At 38.9% G+C, this 15980-nt stretch overlaps 1 protein-coding gene and 1 long non-coding RNA gene across 2 annotated transcripts; one reads left to right on the top strand and one right to left on the bottom strand.

The window, feature by feature from the left end:
- The first annotated feature begins 49 nt into the window (after nucleotides 1-49).
- LOC144712031 (uncharacterized) lies at nucleotides 50-1955 on the top strand. The gene is made up of 4 exons (XM_078586206.1): nucleotides 50-444; nucleotides 915-968; nucleotides 1040-1114; nucleotides 1178-1955. Exons 1-4 carry the CDS (start codon nucleotides 163-165, stop codon nucleotides 1562-1564), a joined length of 798 nt encoding a protein of 265 aa, XP_078442332.1. The 5' UTR covers nucleotides 50-162; the 3' UTR covers nucleotides 1565-1955.
- An 8598-nt stretch (nucleotides 1956-10553) lies between these two features.
- LOC144711936 (uncharacterized) lies at nucleotides 10554-13914 on the bottom strand. The gene is made up of 3 exons (XR_013583689.1): nucleotides 12637-13914; nucleotides 11679-11777; nucleotides 10554-10811 (listed from the first exon to the last, which is right to left on the bottom strand). It is a non-coding gene; the product is annotated as an uncharacterized LOC144711936 (long non-coding RNA).
- Nucleotides 13915-15980: the final 2066 nt, after the last annotated feature.

The following is a 15980-nucleotide window of genomic DNA, read 5'->3' as shown; positions in this document are numbered from 1 at the left end:
GGTGGCGACACGTGGCACAAGCTTAATAGTATTTTTTTCGACAGGATCGCGCTTCGCCTTCTTCGCCTCGTCCCCCGCAAATCTATCCTCTGCACAGTCAAGCCGTCGCGCTGCGCCGCCTTCTCTCTCTATCTCTTCTAGAGAGAGAAGGGGCTAGCCGCCATGGCGGCGGAGCTCGAGGTGGCGGCGATTCTTCTCAAACTCCGGCGGTTGATCTGGGAGGCGGCGTCTACTCACGGCCTCCGCTGGGGCGCCCGGCGGCGGAGATCCGCCGGCGGCGGCGGCGACGGCGAGATTCGCCTTCCGAGCAAGAAGAGGCGGCGGGCGGCGATCGAATCTCCGCCGCGGATGGCGGCGACGGCGAGCCCGGAGACGCCGCTCGATTTCTGCCCCAGCGCCGACGAGCCGGAGCCGAAGAAGAAACCCCGGATGAAGCCCGCCAAGGTCTCCCCTCTCCCCCCAAATTCAATCCCTGTTCTTCAATCTTCAATCCTTGTTCTCAATACTTGTTCTTCAATCTTCAATCCTTGTTCTCAATCCTCGTTCTTCAGTCCCTGTTCTTCAATCTTCAATCATTGTTCTTCAATCTTCAGTCCTCGCTCTTCAATCTTCAATCATTGTTCTTCAATCTTCAGTCCTCGCTCTTCAATCTTCAGTCCTCGTTCTTCAATCTTCAGTCCTTGTTCTTCAATCTTCAATCCTTGTTCTTCAATCTTCAGTCCTTGTTCTTCAATCTTCAGTCCTTGTTCTTCAACCTTCAATCCTTGTTCGTCAATCTTCAATCCTTGTTCTTCAATCTTCAATCCTTGTTTTGTTGAACGAATCTTCAATCCTTGTTCTTCAATCTTCAGTCCTTGTTCTTCAATCTTCAATCCTCGTTCTTCTTCTGATCGAATTCCGATTCCCTGTTGTAGATTCTCTCCTGCCAGATTGAAGCCCTGAACGGCGCCCGATTGGAGCTCGAGAAGGTTTCCGCGCTGTTTCTCCTCTGGATTATCCCGTTTCTTGGTCTTCTCTAAGACTGTTCTTGCCTGATCAGGAGGGGGCGGAGGTCAGGACCCGGCTGGAGGCCCTCCGGGAGAGGAATTCGATGCTGAAGGCGCTCCGATCGAAGGTGCATTCCGGTGATTTCCTCGGATTTGTTCTTCGGATTTGTGATGTTCGTCGATTTGCGCAGCTCGAGAGGGAAGATCGGTGGCCGCCGGCGGAGAATTCTCACGAACAGGAAGCGGATTCGCCGGCGGAGAAGAATTCTCCGGCGAAAACTCAGATTGTACAGCAGATTCTACAGCAGGCGTGGCCGGGGCACTGGTTGAACAGCCACGTCGTGCTCCACCGAGGCTCGCAATGGAGCTGGATGAACTCTCAGAACTGGCCAGATTTGCCGGATTTGAACGCCGTCGCCGACAAAGATCCCTTCGAAGAACTCTCGATCAATCATCATCATCACCATCATCAACATCAACAATTGCAGAGGAGAGGATCGCCGGAAGAACAGAGGGCGGCGAGGAAGAAGCGGATAGAGATGATGCACTCGCGGAGGAGGATCGCGGCCTTGAGATAGCATTCGACCTTCTTCTTCTTCTTCCTGATCTCTGCGGAGAATTAGGGTTAGGGTTAGGGTTTTTTTTTTTCTTCTGGGCGTGCTCGCCGGCGACGGAGACGAAGAAGAGAGTCTCGAAGGCGCCTTTTTTCTCTAATTTATTTTTTGAGGAAAATAAGAGCCTTGTGGGCTGGGCCGAGGGTTTCGCTTATTGTTCACCATTGGTTGAACCATATCCCCCCTCTCTCTCTCCCTATGTTAGGATTGCCCATATGATAGATTGATTCCAAGGGGCAGAGTGGCTTCTAAGTTTTAAAATATAGCAAGGTAGTTGATGATATCCCTGCTATTGAGACTCATATGACATTGTGATATAGTTATAGTGAATGACAGTCCGGGTTGGTTTTCATCCCGTCCTGCGTCCCAATTTTCGACACTTTCCCAAAACCATCCCTTTCAAAACCGTCAACTCTGCGAACCGTCCTTTTGGGAAATGGGTGCACCCTTGCTGTCCCAATTCCGTATGACATCAGGATGGAAAACAATAGACGTTCCTAACTCAGAAATTTAAATTTTTCATTAAAAATCATGAAATAAGTTGTTAGTTCATTCGTCCTCCATTCCTCCGACAATGTCGCCTCTGCGAACCATCCTTTTGGGAAATGGGTGCACCCTTGCTGTCCTGATTCCGTATGACATCAGAAATGGAAAACGATAGACGTTCTAGCTCATTGAAGTTCTAAATTTTCATTAAAACTCATGAAATAAATTTTTAATTCATTCGTCCTGCATCCCTTCCAATGCCTGAGGACGGGACGGTTTTTTCATCCTGAAAAAAACAAATGTCCCGTCTTTCGTCTGGCTGACCAATTTCTGTCTCGTCCTGTCTTCATCAATGCATTATAGATATAGTTTGAGAATATGTTAGATCTGTGTAAGTATTGGTTCATTTCATGTCAGCAAAGTTGGAGGGTCATTCGTAGTTGGTTGAATGAGCTCATTCACTACTAGAGGCAAACTTCTCCATGGTCTTTAGGGTTGGCAGGTCTGGAGAGTTAGATCAGTTCGGCCAATGCTATGTGGGTTTACTAACTTGATCTATCCAAGAGGCTGGTCTGGGGGTCGAGTCAGATTTCTAAGGGGTAGACTTGACCCCTTGGCCCAAACCAGTCCAAGAGAGTAGGTCAAGGGTCAGGTCAACATATGATCGGGTTGGCTCAGCCAAATCAACCCATAGGACAACTGAGGACAGATTGCTGGTTGGTTTGACTTTACCTCGGGTTGACTAACCATCCAGACCAGACAATCTGATTCCTGTCCAGGGTCGTTCCTAACCCAAATAGTATTTATTTAGATGTTTACATGGCCAAAATCATTCAAGAAAATCAAATTGATTTCTACATTCAGTTGTGGAATCAAGTAACAAATATGTTTTGCATAAATAGTATCATTCTTTTTAAGCTAATTGCTCTCCAAATTATTATCACTATTTATAAGTTATGATGAATGAATTCTCACAAGTGACAAGGAATTGTAATGACTCCCATTGGTTAAATTCAATCTAGGTTAGGTATAGGGGCCATATGGGTGCTTAAATCACTCTGGCAGTTGAAAATTATTTCCAAAATAAATTCACTATTTTCCTCTCCAATTGATTCTGATTTTTTTTTATTGCTCAGTAGTCCAGTGTAATACATATGGTAATTCATAATAGTTTGGAGGGTCAACACCTTCTGTCTTGCGAGCGCGTCAATCAAGAAAATTTGATGGGCTGGCCCAATACTTGCCAATTCTCCCAGAAAATGATTCATGCATGCCACACATGCTTCACACAATCGCACCAACCTTGATAACCATGTAGGGCAAGAATCTCTGGTGTTTGATTAAAACCTCATGTGCGTATGATTATACGACGTCCAGTTCTTGAAAACTACAAACCGTAGTGAGATATATACCCATGTTTTCATGAATTTTATTGGGTCCCATTGCAACATAACTAAATAAATCAAGTCTCTCTAAACATCTGAAAAGGCACGACACTATCATTTTTATTATCATCCAATGTGTGACATTTTTATAAATATCACGCATCGAGTCATAACTAATTTTTATCTTTTTGACTCCATCCATTCCAAGTGTCCATGGAGAAATCTTTCACATTGTTCTTATATACAATGTGTACCTTAACCTTAAATATTTCTTACCATGGCTATCCAGTATATATTTGAATATGAAATCTGTTGATTGGTTTAAATAAATCTGAAGTTAATTATTCCATATGATGATATGTAAAATTAATTTTAAAGTTCAATAAAGGTTATTGGGCCATTAAAGTCATTAGTTAGATTAATATATTGACCTAGAGGGTAAACACAAATGATCTTTTAGAAATCATAAGATATACCTAAAATTTTATGAGTTTCATAAAAAACTTACACTTTGTAATTAAGGGAAGGCTCTGAAAACAATTCACTCATGTCAAAATTATTTGGCCGCTCATGCTTCTTCTCCCTTCTCCCCGTGGCTCCTCTCTACTCCTAATGCAAATCCGAGGAAATAACAATGATGATGGAGTGAAAACAGTTGTCTTCAAGAATAAGAAAGAGACTTAACATGATGGAGATTGAGTTGATATGTCCAGCGGATAGAAACATGAACATCTTAATATGTCTCGGATGAGGAACCGATAAATCGCATATCTGATTGATAATCACAAAATACATTTTAATTTGATAGTGATTTCATGTATTGATATGTTATTTTTATTAAAATGAACATAAATATATCTTACTAAGTCTTGGAACAATTCACTAGATTCGTAGAACAAAAATTCTGTCTTTTCCTTATGTTTTTAATGTTGTATCAAATTTTTAACATTAAATTCATAAAGAAAAATAACTTTATGACTCATATTATACAGATATGAATTTATTCAAATATTGTTAGGGCTTTACTATATTTTTAGAACAAAATTATGATTTTCCCCATCCGCTAATATTTTTAAGTAATTTTTTATATTAACTTCAGCGATAAAATAATGTTATAAGTGATAAAATATAAATTAGTTTATTTAATAGTTGAAAGGATTTATTTGAGTTTACCCTCAAATGTGATGCCTTGTTTGCAATTTACAACATGGATTGATGAGGAGAGAGAAAATTTATTGGCTCATATTTCTTCAACTTCAAATGAAGATACCTTACCATCCAAATGGAGTTTTGGAGTGAAAACTTTAGAGTCTTTCTGTCTTTACCTCCTTTATCCATCCACCATATCTGATCTATGAATAGACCCACAATTCTTTTTAAAAAGGCACCCTAGTATTTATGTTCCTAATTGTGATTATAAAAGTGATTTATTAATTCCTACCCGTGCTATGGTCCACTCTTTTGTGGAGCAATCATATCAAGACTAATGAAGTGAAATCACTACTTGGCCTATTGAGCACATGATGACAATTTTTGTGTGATTTTCCTCTTTTTCTGACTCATGTCTTTGTCCTTTTCCCTGGTTGATAACCTATGCTTCCACCATCACGCACTCTGCCTCCAACTCCATCGCTTATCAAGATATATTCACCTACATCTCCATTCCACTGGTGATGGTAAATGCATACTATGCCCTTTCTCCTATGATTACCAGCAGGTATCTACCACCACCTCTGTGGCCACCAGCAACGATAGAAACATCATCACTCGCCCCAAGCCACTGCTTATTAAGCCCTTTCCACAGCAAACTCCATTCCAGTATGTGATTATAAGATTCCATTGAACTCAATCCACTCACCAAGATTTGATACTGGCTACCAAGTCACCAGTCAATGTAACTCAATAAAATTTAATCAGCATTTATCATTAGTAAATTCAAAATTTTTATTTATTAAATTTCAATAATTTTTTTTTAATTAGGAAATCATTCATTCTCATTTAGATTTTTTGAATTAACATTGAATAATTAATTTTATTAGATTTAATTGTTTAAAATATAAATTTAAATTTCATTTATGCAGTACATTCTGTTTGACGACTCAATCCTTACTCATGTTGTGCTTGTAAGGAATATCATATATACCGTTGTAAAAATTAGACGCCTTAAACAGCATAAAATTATTGTTTATCACCAACCACGTAAAAGTGATTTGATGATATATTTTAAAAGGTCCATTATGATACTTTTTAGAATCTTATACTGCATGAATATTTTCATTTTCATCTCAATCATAGCCTCAGAGCCCAATAGGTTTCCTAGTGAATCCTAACATTTCTAGAGAGCCCACCAAAAAAAAGATTAAAATTCCATGACTAAGAAACTTTGATAATGTGGAACGTAGTCTTTATCTAACATCCACATAAATGAATATGCAAGGACTACAGATATGAATTTAATTTCAATAGATAAATATTACCTATTTAAATTTCACATTTTAACTTTACATGACGTCTATGCTTCCAACAGATAAACATGAGCTAGTTTCTGGACCTTCACTTTTATTTGTTGATAAATTTTTTTTGAAACCTTTAAGCCTCTCTATATATGAAATACAACAGATAAAATATATTATAATTTAGCAACTTAACAAGTAATGGTGCTAAATTTTCACTTGTGAGGGCATGGAAACTTTTTTCACATTATGAGGGTCATCACTCTGAAGTCTCAATGCTCTCGGTGAATGCAAAATGATGACTTAGGTATGAGCCCTTCATTCGTCCAAATTTGATGTTATATAAAACCCAAGAGAAGTTTGGATAATGTCATCTAACTGTGTTATTTTTTTTTTAAAAAGGTCATATATGAGTGGAAATGCTAGCGCACATGATTTTTCAATGTGGGATTATTTTTTATTACATCAACTCTTTCTCTATTTTGTCAATCTTGTTCTTCTAATCATATTAAGTTTTTATGGGGTGGTAATTCAATAGTTGTGTGCTCGACTGTAACATGATATGGTGTTCTATCTGGTGTGTCAGTGAAAGGCCTTGGATGAGTTCAAAGAGTTTGACAAATCCTGCTGAAATCATTGCAATAACTACTTGTGAGTGCCTTCGTCTATTACCTGGGTCTCTGAGTTGACCTAGAGAAGCTCTAACAGTAGGGTGTGAACCCCCTAACTTCTATAATGATTGGATATAGTTATATCTCTTTCTTGAAGTGCTTAGATTTGCATGAAAAATAAAGATATCATCTCTATCCTGACGTGCTCAGACCCCTCAAAATGGTCAATTCTGAGAAAATGACATTTGAGTTGTAGTTACATATATTTTGGATTCATTTGATGCCCAATATGGCATCAATGTTTGATAGATTTTGAAAAAAAATATCTAAAACCTTATGTGATCACTAGAACTGGAATGGTGATGTCAACCTTTTGGGATTTTTTTGTGCAACACCATGCATTGTCATCCCCAAAACTGATGTTAAACATTCTGGCATCTTAACATGGTTAAAAAGATGATCTGCTTTATTGTTAAGTTTTGCTTTTACGGAAGCTTTATAACGTTATGGACTTTTTGTAGCATTATCACTTTAGTTTTTTACTCAATTTTTATAATTGAATATAAATCATGCAATAGTTTTAAACTTTAATTTGATTCGCTTATATAAATTAACTCTAAATTTTGCTATAATAATTTCTACTTATTGAGAGAACACATCTAGGAATGACTGATTGGGGGATTATTAATTAGCAGACATGAAAGACTGAAAAACATCCTCATCAATGAAATTTCAGTGGATTGTCCATGACTGTGATTGTCTTCTCTCAAATTCAACCTTGTAATTTTATTGTTCCCATCAATGGCCATCCAACATAAATTGATAAACAACTTATACCACCTGCAATGACTTATTCTCCTAGCCTGGATTGGTTTCCTCCACTTGGATTCAATTGTATTGTCTATAATCCTCTATTTCATATTTGGTCTCTCAGACCAAGGTAAAAATTGTATGCAAATTCCCAATATTCTATCCCATGGACTGGATACTTTCAGGTTAATTTAGTTAATTTTATCCATGCTTCACAAAAATATTCATATCTCTTTTATATGCAGTAATTTTTCTGGATAATTATAATATAATTCTTCTATATGCAGTAATTTTTTCAACAGAATATTATAGATCTAAATATGCAATTTCCACTGCCTTAGAAGTGAAAAAAGCTGCAGACAAATATGTGAACAAACATTTTGCTTTATGTTTAAGACTGAAATGAAATATAATCATTTTCATAATCATATTATTAACATTATGAAAATTAAATATTTCAAAACTAAGAGTAATTCACTACACATTTTATTGTTTTATTATTGAGAGAGACCATGATCTTTAGGAATATACTGAATCATATGGTGATGAATTTTAATACATGGCTATTACTCAATAGGTACATTTATTTTAATGATTGGTATGTGCTCTAAACGAGAAAGAATTTGATTTATTATTATTTAACTCCCTATTCTTATATTTTAATTTATAAAAATCATCTTCAACGTGCATACTTCTTGGATTCTTGTTATTTTAAATTTATCCAATAAAATATTTTTTCCATTTTCATGTTTTTGAGTTTTTACCATATATTGTGAAATATTATAAATAAAACTTAAATAAAGCTTTAGAGTGAACTAGTGTATCAAATGAATACGCAGCTCTGATTTTTTCCATGATGCATGTTTATAAAATTTAGTGTAAGAAAATCACCCAATAAAGAGATAAAATCCCTAACGGTAACTGTTCCCCAACAATGACAACCAATTCATGAACACAAGTTAGGGTGTATTTTTATCATTGATAATTTAGTTAATAAATAAATTTTACATAATACATTGAATTTAGAAATATGATTAGTTACTGACGATAAAGGTTTTATCCACAAGGAAAAATTATATGGGACCTAAGGACCTTTAAATTCGTGATTATTGAATGAGAAGAATGTTTTATCACATAAGAAACGTGCGAATTGAAAAGGTGACAATAATAATGTATAGGGTATATAGAAGATGTATGAGTTATAAATTACAAACATAGGAAGGGTACGAATGATGACAAGTAGGATATACATATATATATATATATCATCAATGTTTATAATTATTGATGATGTTGACTTGGTGAATTGGATGTGGATTGATCATGTGAATGGATGCGGATATATGGATATGGATAGATGGATGTGGATGGGTGGAGGTCTAAATGAAATTGTAAGCAGACAGAACCCAACATAGATTCTTATATTCTACCATGGTCAAGATAACTTATGACTCTAGAAGCACCCCTCCTCTTTTTTTTTTGTTTCCAAATTCAGTCAATTATAGTCAAATATACCTATAAAATAAGAGGTAGAGAGACAAGGGAATTGACGAGATAGGAAGGTTACAGACATTTTTTATGAAAATATCACGATGATTAATAAGAGAGATAGGAAGTGGAAGGTAGAAATGTGGAGAGAGCATGCGGAATATGAGTAAATAAGAAATTATAAAGTTATGATTGCACGGAAGAAATGTAGATAAAAAGATAGGTGATAGTGATAATAGAGAGGGAATGAAATAAAGAGACTCATGATGAACTCGAGTGACGGTGACAGGATAAGAAGGTAGATGGAGAAGATGTGTATGTATATATGGAAATAGATAATGTCAGGATGGTGAGGTAAGCTAAAATGGATGCTATAAGGAGTTCTAAAGTGATAGAAAGTGGTTCAGTAAGATGATGATATTGATATAAGCTAATAACGATGAGGAAGATGGAACAATGTAAGGGAAGAAGATAAACCCTATGCCCTTACATTCCCCCAGCACCACAATGATACATTCCCCTAGCTTCTTCACTTAAATTTTGCTCTTCCTCAATCACCCAGGGCACCAAGAACAAGTTTGATGGATCTCAAAACTCTGTCTTGGAAAATGTCCACAGTCGTAGGAAACAAGTTTAGGATATACACATACACTAGGTCCTTAAATTCCTTGGGGATCATGGAAATTTGTGACTACAGATAAGACTCTTCTCTTCAATGTTAATCTTCATTGATCACCCAAAATACTGATAACAAGCTAATGATTGTACATAGTGGCATCTTCATGCGATCATTAATTTCACTAATCATTTCAAAAAACCATGGTTGATCATCATTAAATGAAATAAAATTATGGTATGTAGCATGGCAGAAAAATAAAAGCGTAAATTATTAAATAATTTCCATAAAATTATTTAATAAGATAAAATAAATATAATTTCCATATAATCATGATACTTAAATAATTTCCATATAATGACATAAAATTAAAATAAATATTTATTCCAACTTTGAAAAATAGTACCTCTATGAATTTAATGTGAAAAAATAAAATATACATATTCTCTTAGATTTTTATGAGAATTTGATACTTCCAAAATCTGAAAAAAAAAGAAAATATGAAGTCATTTTAATGCAAATAAAAATATGAATTAGATAATATTATTATAGTAAAAATCATACAATCAGTCACCATTCAATTAAATATGATGGCGAGATGTTTAAGAATGGGGTTAATAGTTGAAAAAATCCATTTATTAAGTATGATAAAATATACTCTGAATTTATAAAAGTAATACCTCTATAAATAAGTCAACCAGCATCTTCCTTTCCTTCGAAAAGCCTATGCTTGTAAGGATCTGGGCCCATACATAAGCGCACATGGGAATAATACTCCAGAAAATCCTAAGCACAGATCGTATAGGCTTAGACCTTAGACCTTAATATCTTGATCTTACATCCAGGTATTGGACATCCATACCTTCTAATGACTTTAATTATGTCATAAAATAATCAGGGAATTGCCATTAATCAAAGCACTATTTGCATGCAGTATTTCCATATTTACCATTTCAAATATGATTTTTACTAACCCCACTTGGTTCAGAGAATCAAGTGGATTAGATCTTATCTTTCATTTAAATGAGTACAGGTGTAGATGAAATCCAACGAAGAAGGCACATGATTAAGCAAGACTTACTTACAAGATTTAAAAGACGAAGTCAAATTCTCAAAATACTGAAGGTCACTCACTTGGGCCAGCCTAAAAGCTCAAGAAGCCCAAAAGGCCCAAAAAGCCCAAGAGAGGAACCTATAAACAGTCCTTCAAAGAGTCATTTTAGGGCTGTCAATAATTTCTGCCAGAACAGGTTGGAGCTTGGAGTAGAGGAGTTCTGCAGACCCTCCAAGAGCTGATGAGCATTGGAGTTGGGGAGAAGAAGCAAGTTGAGGCATAACCAGAGCAAGACGATCACCACCTCGCTGGAAGGATCATGACACAAGGTTGGTGTGATTGTTTTGGTTTCAGAGATTAAGCTCTTCTCCCTCTAAGACAATCTAGGTTGGGTTGGAAAGCATCAATCAGTGTATTTCCAGCATTTTCCAGCTGAAATTGTTGTTTGTTCTAGGTTACTTTGAGGTTTCTTGATCAAAGTGTTCTTGTGTTTCCTCAGTTCATCCAAATAAATTTTCATAATAGTTTCCACCAGTTCATTCTATTCCATTTTCATCATCTTCACCAGAATTTCAAACAAAGCTTCACGCACAGGCCCGACGCACAACTCTGCGCGCTACCGAGCAGCGCACAGCCAAGCCACGCGCAGCTAAGCCGTGCGCAGCTCCGCACACCGCCAAGCTGCGTGCAGCCAAGGCTGTGCACAGCTCCGCGCACCGCCAAGCTGCGTGCAGCTCCACGTGCAGCCAAGCCGCGCGCAGCTCCGCGTGCAGCTAAGCCGCGCGCAGCTCCGCGTGCAGCTAAGCCGTGCGCAGCTCCACGCACCGCCAAGCTACGTGCAGCCAAGGCTGTGCGCAGCTCCGCGCGCAGGCGAGACTGCGCGCAGGTCCGCACGCAAAGAACCACGCGCAGCCAAAGAAGCTGTGCGTTTGGTCTGCTCTAGCCCAAAGTTACATGCACAAACCTGTAACTGAGGAGTTGCAGGTGAATGCCTGTAACTGAGCAAAAAGCCAAATTTAAAACCATTCTTCTGAAGATTAAATTCTCTGAATCTAATCTTCTGAAGAAATTCCATAAATCTTACCTCCTGAAGATCTTTAAATTAACTGCTAGGATAGATTATAGGAATTTGGCAACATAAATTAAACTAAAAAAGGGAAATACTATTGGATTACCTGCTCCTTGTGGTTCGACGCCTTACTCACCCTAAGGGTGTGAGGTTAATTTTAATTGTTGACTGTCTCAACACCTTCGCCGACTCTGGCATCCGGATGCTGTAGATGCAGGTTCTACCTATGTAAGCTTGGTAGATCAAATCTGCAACTAGAATAGTGAATATAAACCAGGTGATGCTAATCACCGCTACTAAAGTCACACATTATTATGCTATTATATGATATTCCCTGACTATAGATTAATACACAACTAATTCCATAGCTATCCTACTAGCTCTCTCTCTATCCTCTTATTGGACCAACCTTACTAATTATCTATTTCACATTCAAATTAATTAATAAAGGATTCATCTAACTCAATATACTGGTTAAGTCGCCAGCCCATGGGCTGACAAGCTACACCTCGTGCCCTAGAAGATACGAAGGAGTATATCAACCCTCTGATGTCTTCACCATCATCAGTTACTGTTTATGAGTATCCACAAGTCGTCTTTGGTGTCTCTGGTGATGTCAGACGTCATCGAGAACGTTGTCCGGTCGGTACCAAGTATGATGGCTCAGTACCCAGACAGCGGTATCGAACGTCGATGGTGTCGTCATCCGACAGATAAATCCCAATGGGTTGATGTAACTACAATGCCATGCATCCTATGTGTCGTACGTGCAGGCCCCAAATTGAGGGAGGCGTCGAGCTCCGAGCTTGGGTGGGGTTGCCGAGTGACGGCGATGGTGGCCTCTCGAACCTCGTCAGAGCGACGAAGAGGTCTACGACCGAACAGAATTTATCCGCAGGGCTCGCACGTAACGGACGGACTTGTCCATAGCGATAGAGATGCTCAAAATGCTTCGTAGTTTCTCTCAATAACCTCACTCACCTACTTAGCCCGAGCGCGGTGGAGTCAAGATGAAATTATACTGCAAGTGATAATTAAACGAGCGGCGGGAGAGGACAGCGTACTTCGGCGCGTGGCTCGTCGTGTAGAATCTTCGTCGATGGTGGCGGACAGAGCGGGTGTGGCAGAGAGGCGCTAGAGAGCTTACGATGGCTCGACTGGCGATGGGATGCCGGAGCGCTGGTAAAGGGCCGGAGGAGAGGAGACGGTGAAGCGACCACAGTGGTGACGCGGGTCGAGCAACTCCGCTAGGCTTGTCAGAGCTAACGTGCGCTAGTCAGCTTGGGTGCGTCATGTAGCAGGTGCGAGCTACAATGTTCATTCACAGGCGAGGGCAGGAATCCCCCCAGCGACCAGTAGCCGGAGGCGGGTAAAGCCTTCGCGAGGCCGACAGATGGCGGGAGCAGGACTGTTGCCGCAGCGCTATGGGTCAGGTGAGAAGCTCTCGGTCAAGGTGTACCTGTCCTAGACAGGTCCTGGTCAAGTGAAGCCTCAACAAAGGGCCTTTGGTCAGTTGTTTCACAGCCGAGGTACGTCCCCTGGTCAAGAGAATTCAACGACCCAATGGACTTCGGGCGGTTGATTTCTAGACCACGACGGGCCCCAGTCAAGAGAATGCGCGGCGGAGTGATCCCCGATCGGATGACTTCACGATCAGGGCGGGTCCCTGGCCAAGTGAATTCTCGATCAATCAATTCCAGCATGCCGAGTTATCGGCCACGACGAGTTCCCGACCAAGAGAACTCGCAGCTGAATGATTCCCGATCGGCAGACTTCACGATCAGGGTGGCTCCCTGGTCAAGTGAATTCCTGACCAGTCGAATCCAGCTGATTGAGTTGTCGACCAAGGTGAGTTCTCGGCCTAGAGAACTCGCGACCGAACGTTCTCCCAATCGATTGACTTCACGATCAAGGCGACGGTACAAATCCTGGCGATGGCGGAACCTGGAATCGATCAAGATCCTGGGCAGCCCACAACCTGGAATAATCACTCTTTTAGTAACCTCAGACAAAGGGGAGAGATCCAATTGGGTCCTGAATTCGTCAGCGCCGCAAATCGGATGGGGTTGGGCTCACCCGTTTACCAGCAGAAGGTGGGCAGGACAGCCATATTTGCTGTGCCTGGGACGACAATTCTCCCTGGGTAGAGGGATCCAGTGTGGAAGATTGGGGAAGAGATGAGGGGGAAGGTCGACGGACCTTCCCCTTCTTTCCTTCTGACAGATCCCCTTTCTTGGCGGCTTCACCGTGATCCTCTCCTCCCCCTCTGTTGATTTCTCTCGATGAAGGGGGTGAGACCAAGAACAATAACACAAACTTTTCTTTGTTAATTCCTGGTCTAACTTTCGTAGGGCGCCCATACTTCCGTTATATAGGGAGATCAAATGGGCCCCTAATGGTCAACCAAAAGGGGGGAAATTGGGTCCATTAGGGGGCCCTTAAATAATGGGCCCCCCATTACAAAATAAAAGGGGAAAATTAAAACTTAAAAGAAAAGGGGGGAAGAGACAAGCGAGGGAGTCCAAATGACTAAGGACCCCTCCCCATGACGACGAAAACACGGACAGGGGACGCGTCACAATGAGACAAAAACAAAACGACGAGTGAGAAAAAAACACAAAATACGACTACAGACGATAAAAATCCAAATGCAATAAACGAGCATCTTCACCCGACTGTCGACGACGGTGGCAGGTGGTGCGGACGACGTCGTCGAAGGTTCAGGATGGCGTGCGCCATCATCTGGTGTATGGATCCCTAACACAACTGTGGCATGAACCAACCTGATTTACAATAGTTATAATGCCATTTTGGGATTGCATGCTGGATTAATTAAGTACCCTTTAATTGATTCAATTTGCATTGGATCAGAGAGAAAGGAAAGGTGAGCATTGTAAGTTAGGAAGGGAGGGGGGGAGGGGAGTGAGACAGAGAGAGAAAGAGCCTGCTGAGATTTCGTCGCTGACTGTCCTAATTGGTCCAGCATGCATCCATCTTGCTGAACGTTTGAATGATGATCATTTGTGATTGAACTGATGACAAGTGATCATTTTGACATTTTCAAAATTTCAGCCGAAAATACAAGGATTCACAGTTTAACTAATGTATGATGTTTATAAGGGGTACTTGAAGCTTATTTCATGCATAAAGTTACCTACTACTTAAATTCGTACTAATGAATGTGATTTTATAGTTTGTCATTGTAAATTAGAATATCACATGCATACATCTATGGCACATAAATAGATTGTCATCAATAGTCGCCTGAATTTTACAAAGTCAACTTCAACATACTATAGGGTCAATTTTTTATAAACATAAAATAAAGAATAATCGTATCAAGCTTCCATTGGAAAAAAACGCAAATGATAAGTACCATGATATCTTAAGCTGAGTGCAAGAATAAAAAAAGCAAATTTCCCACTCAGCTAGATTGATATAATATCATTCAAGAAGCACCGACTGAAAATTTGGTAAAACACAAATTACTTCTTTAGATGACAGTTTAGGGTTTTTAGTTTTTTGCTCTTTGCTTTTTAGGGATATGCTGTGGTGTAAGTAGCCTGAGGACTTTATGGTTTTTACTTTACTTTATGTTAAATATGGTTGTATTAGTTAAAAGAATTTGGAGACAAAATAAAGGAAGTGAGCAGTAATGTATTATAGAACGTAACACAAATAGGGATAGAATATACTGCTCAATTATTTATCTTCTACCCCAAATATGAATCTCCATTATAATATATGTAAATAATTTTTCTTAGCGATTAGAGTTCAGTACTTGTTATACATCTTATTATTGATTACATCACATTTCTCGATTAATGCAATAAACTTAATTCTATGTTCGGTAATTAATTTAACTAATAGTTTTCCACTTCGCACTAACTAAAAAAGCCCTATTCAACCCTCTCTCTCAACTATCCTATGATTTTATGACTGATAATAAAGCGTGCTTTGTCAAGAAAGTCACAAGGTTTCAAGAATGGACCTTTGAGATGTTCGAAAGTAATAATTTCCGCACTAAAGTTTTTAAAAAATTCATACTCCAGAGTTAGAGAAAATTAAAGTTATCAGAGAACTATTTATGAAGATTTATTCTAAAGAAATTAATTATGAAGCATTGAAGCATTTAACTATTTATGTAGTTAAATACATAAATTTATACTAGATAGATAAATTATAAGGAATTGATACTATGAATGTAATCATATATCTTGATATGATTTATCCATTAAGTTTTGAGAGAATTTGTACACTAACGACGAGATGACCTCTCATGTAAGGAATCATCAATACACAACTTGACACAATGGTTAACTTATTACACTTCATGGTGAAAGAAGATCAAGAACATGGTGAGCATGAATAGTTTTCTGATGGAATGAAAATTTTACGTGTTCCTTGA

This window comes from Wolffia australiana, chromosome 14 (genome assembly GCF_029677425.1).
Source record: "Wolffia australiana isolate 7733 chromosome 14, ASM2967742v1".
Classification (NCBI taxonomy): domain Eukaryota; kingdom Viridiplantae; phylum Streptophyta; class Magnoliopsida; order Alismatales; family Araceae; genus Wolffia; species Wolffia australiana.
This window is presented reverse-complemented; position numbering and strand designations above follow the sequence as displayed.

What these genes read in the sequence shown, in the direction of transcription:
- LOC144712031 (XM_078586206.1), top strand. Translation starts at nt 163, where the DNA reads ATGGCGGCGGAGCTCGAGGTGGCGGCGATTCTTCTCAAACTCCGGCGG. An exon ending in CCCGGATGAAGCCCGCCAAG is followed by an intron (nt 445 to 914) that starts GTCTCCCCTCTC and finishes TCCCTGTTGTAG; the next exon opens with ATTCTCTCCTGCCAGATTGA. An exon ending in TGAAGGCGCTCCGATCGAAG is followed by an intron (nt 1,115 to 1,177) that starts GTGCATTCCGGT and finishes CGATTTGCGCAG; the next exon opens with CTCGAGAGGGAAGATCGGTG.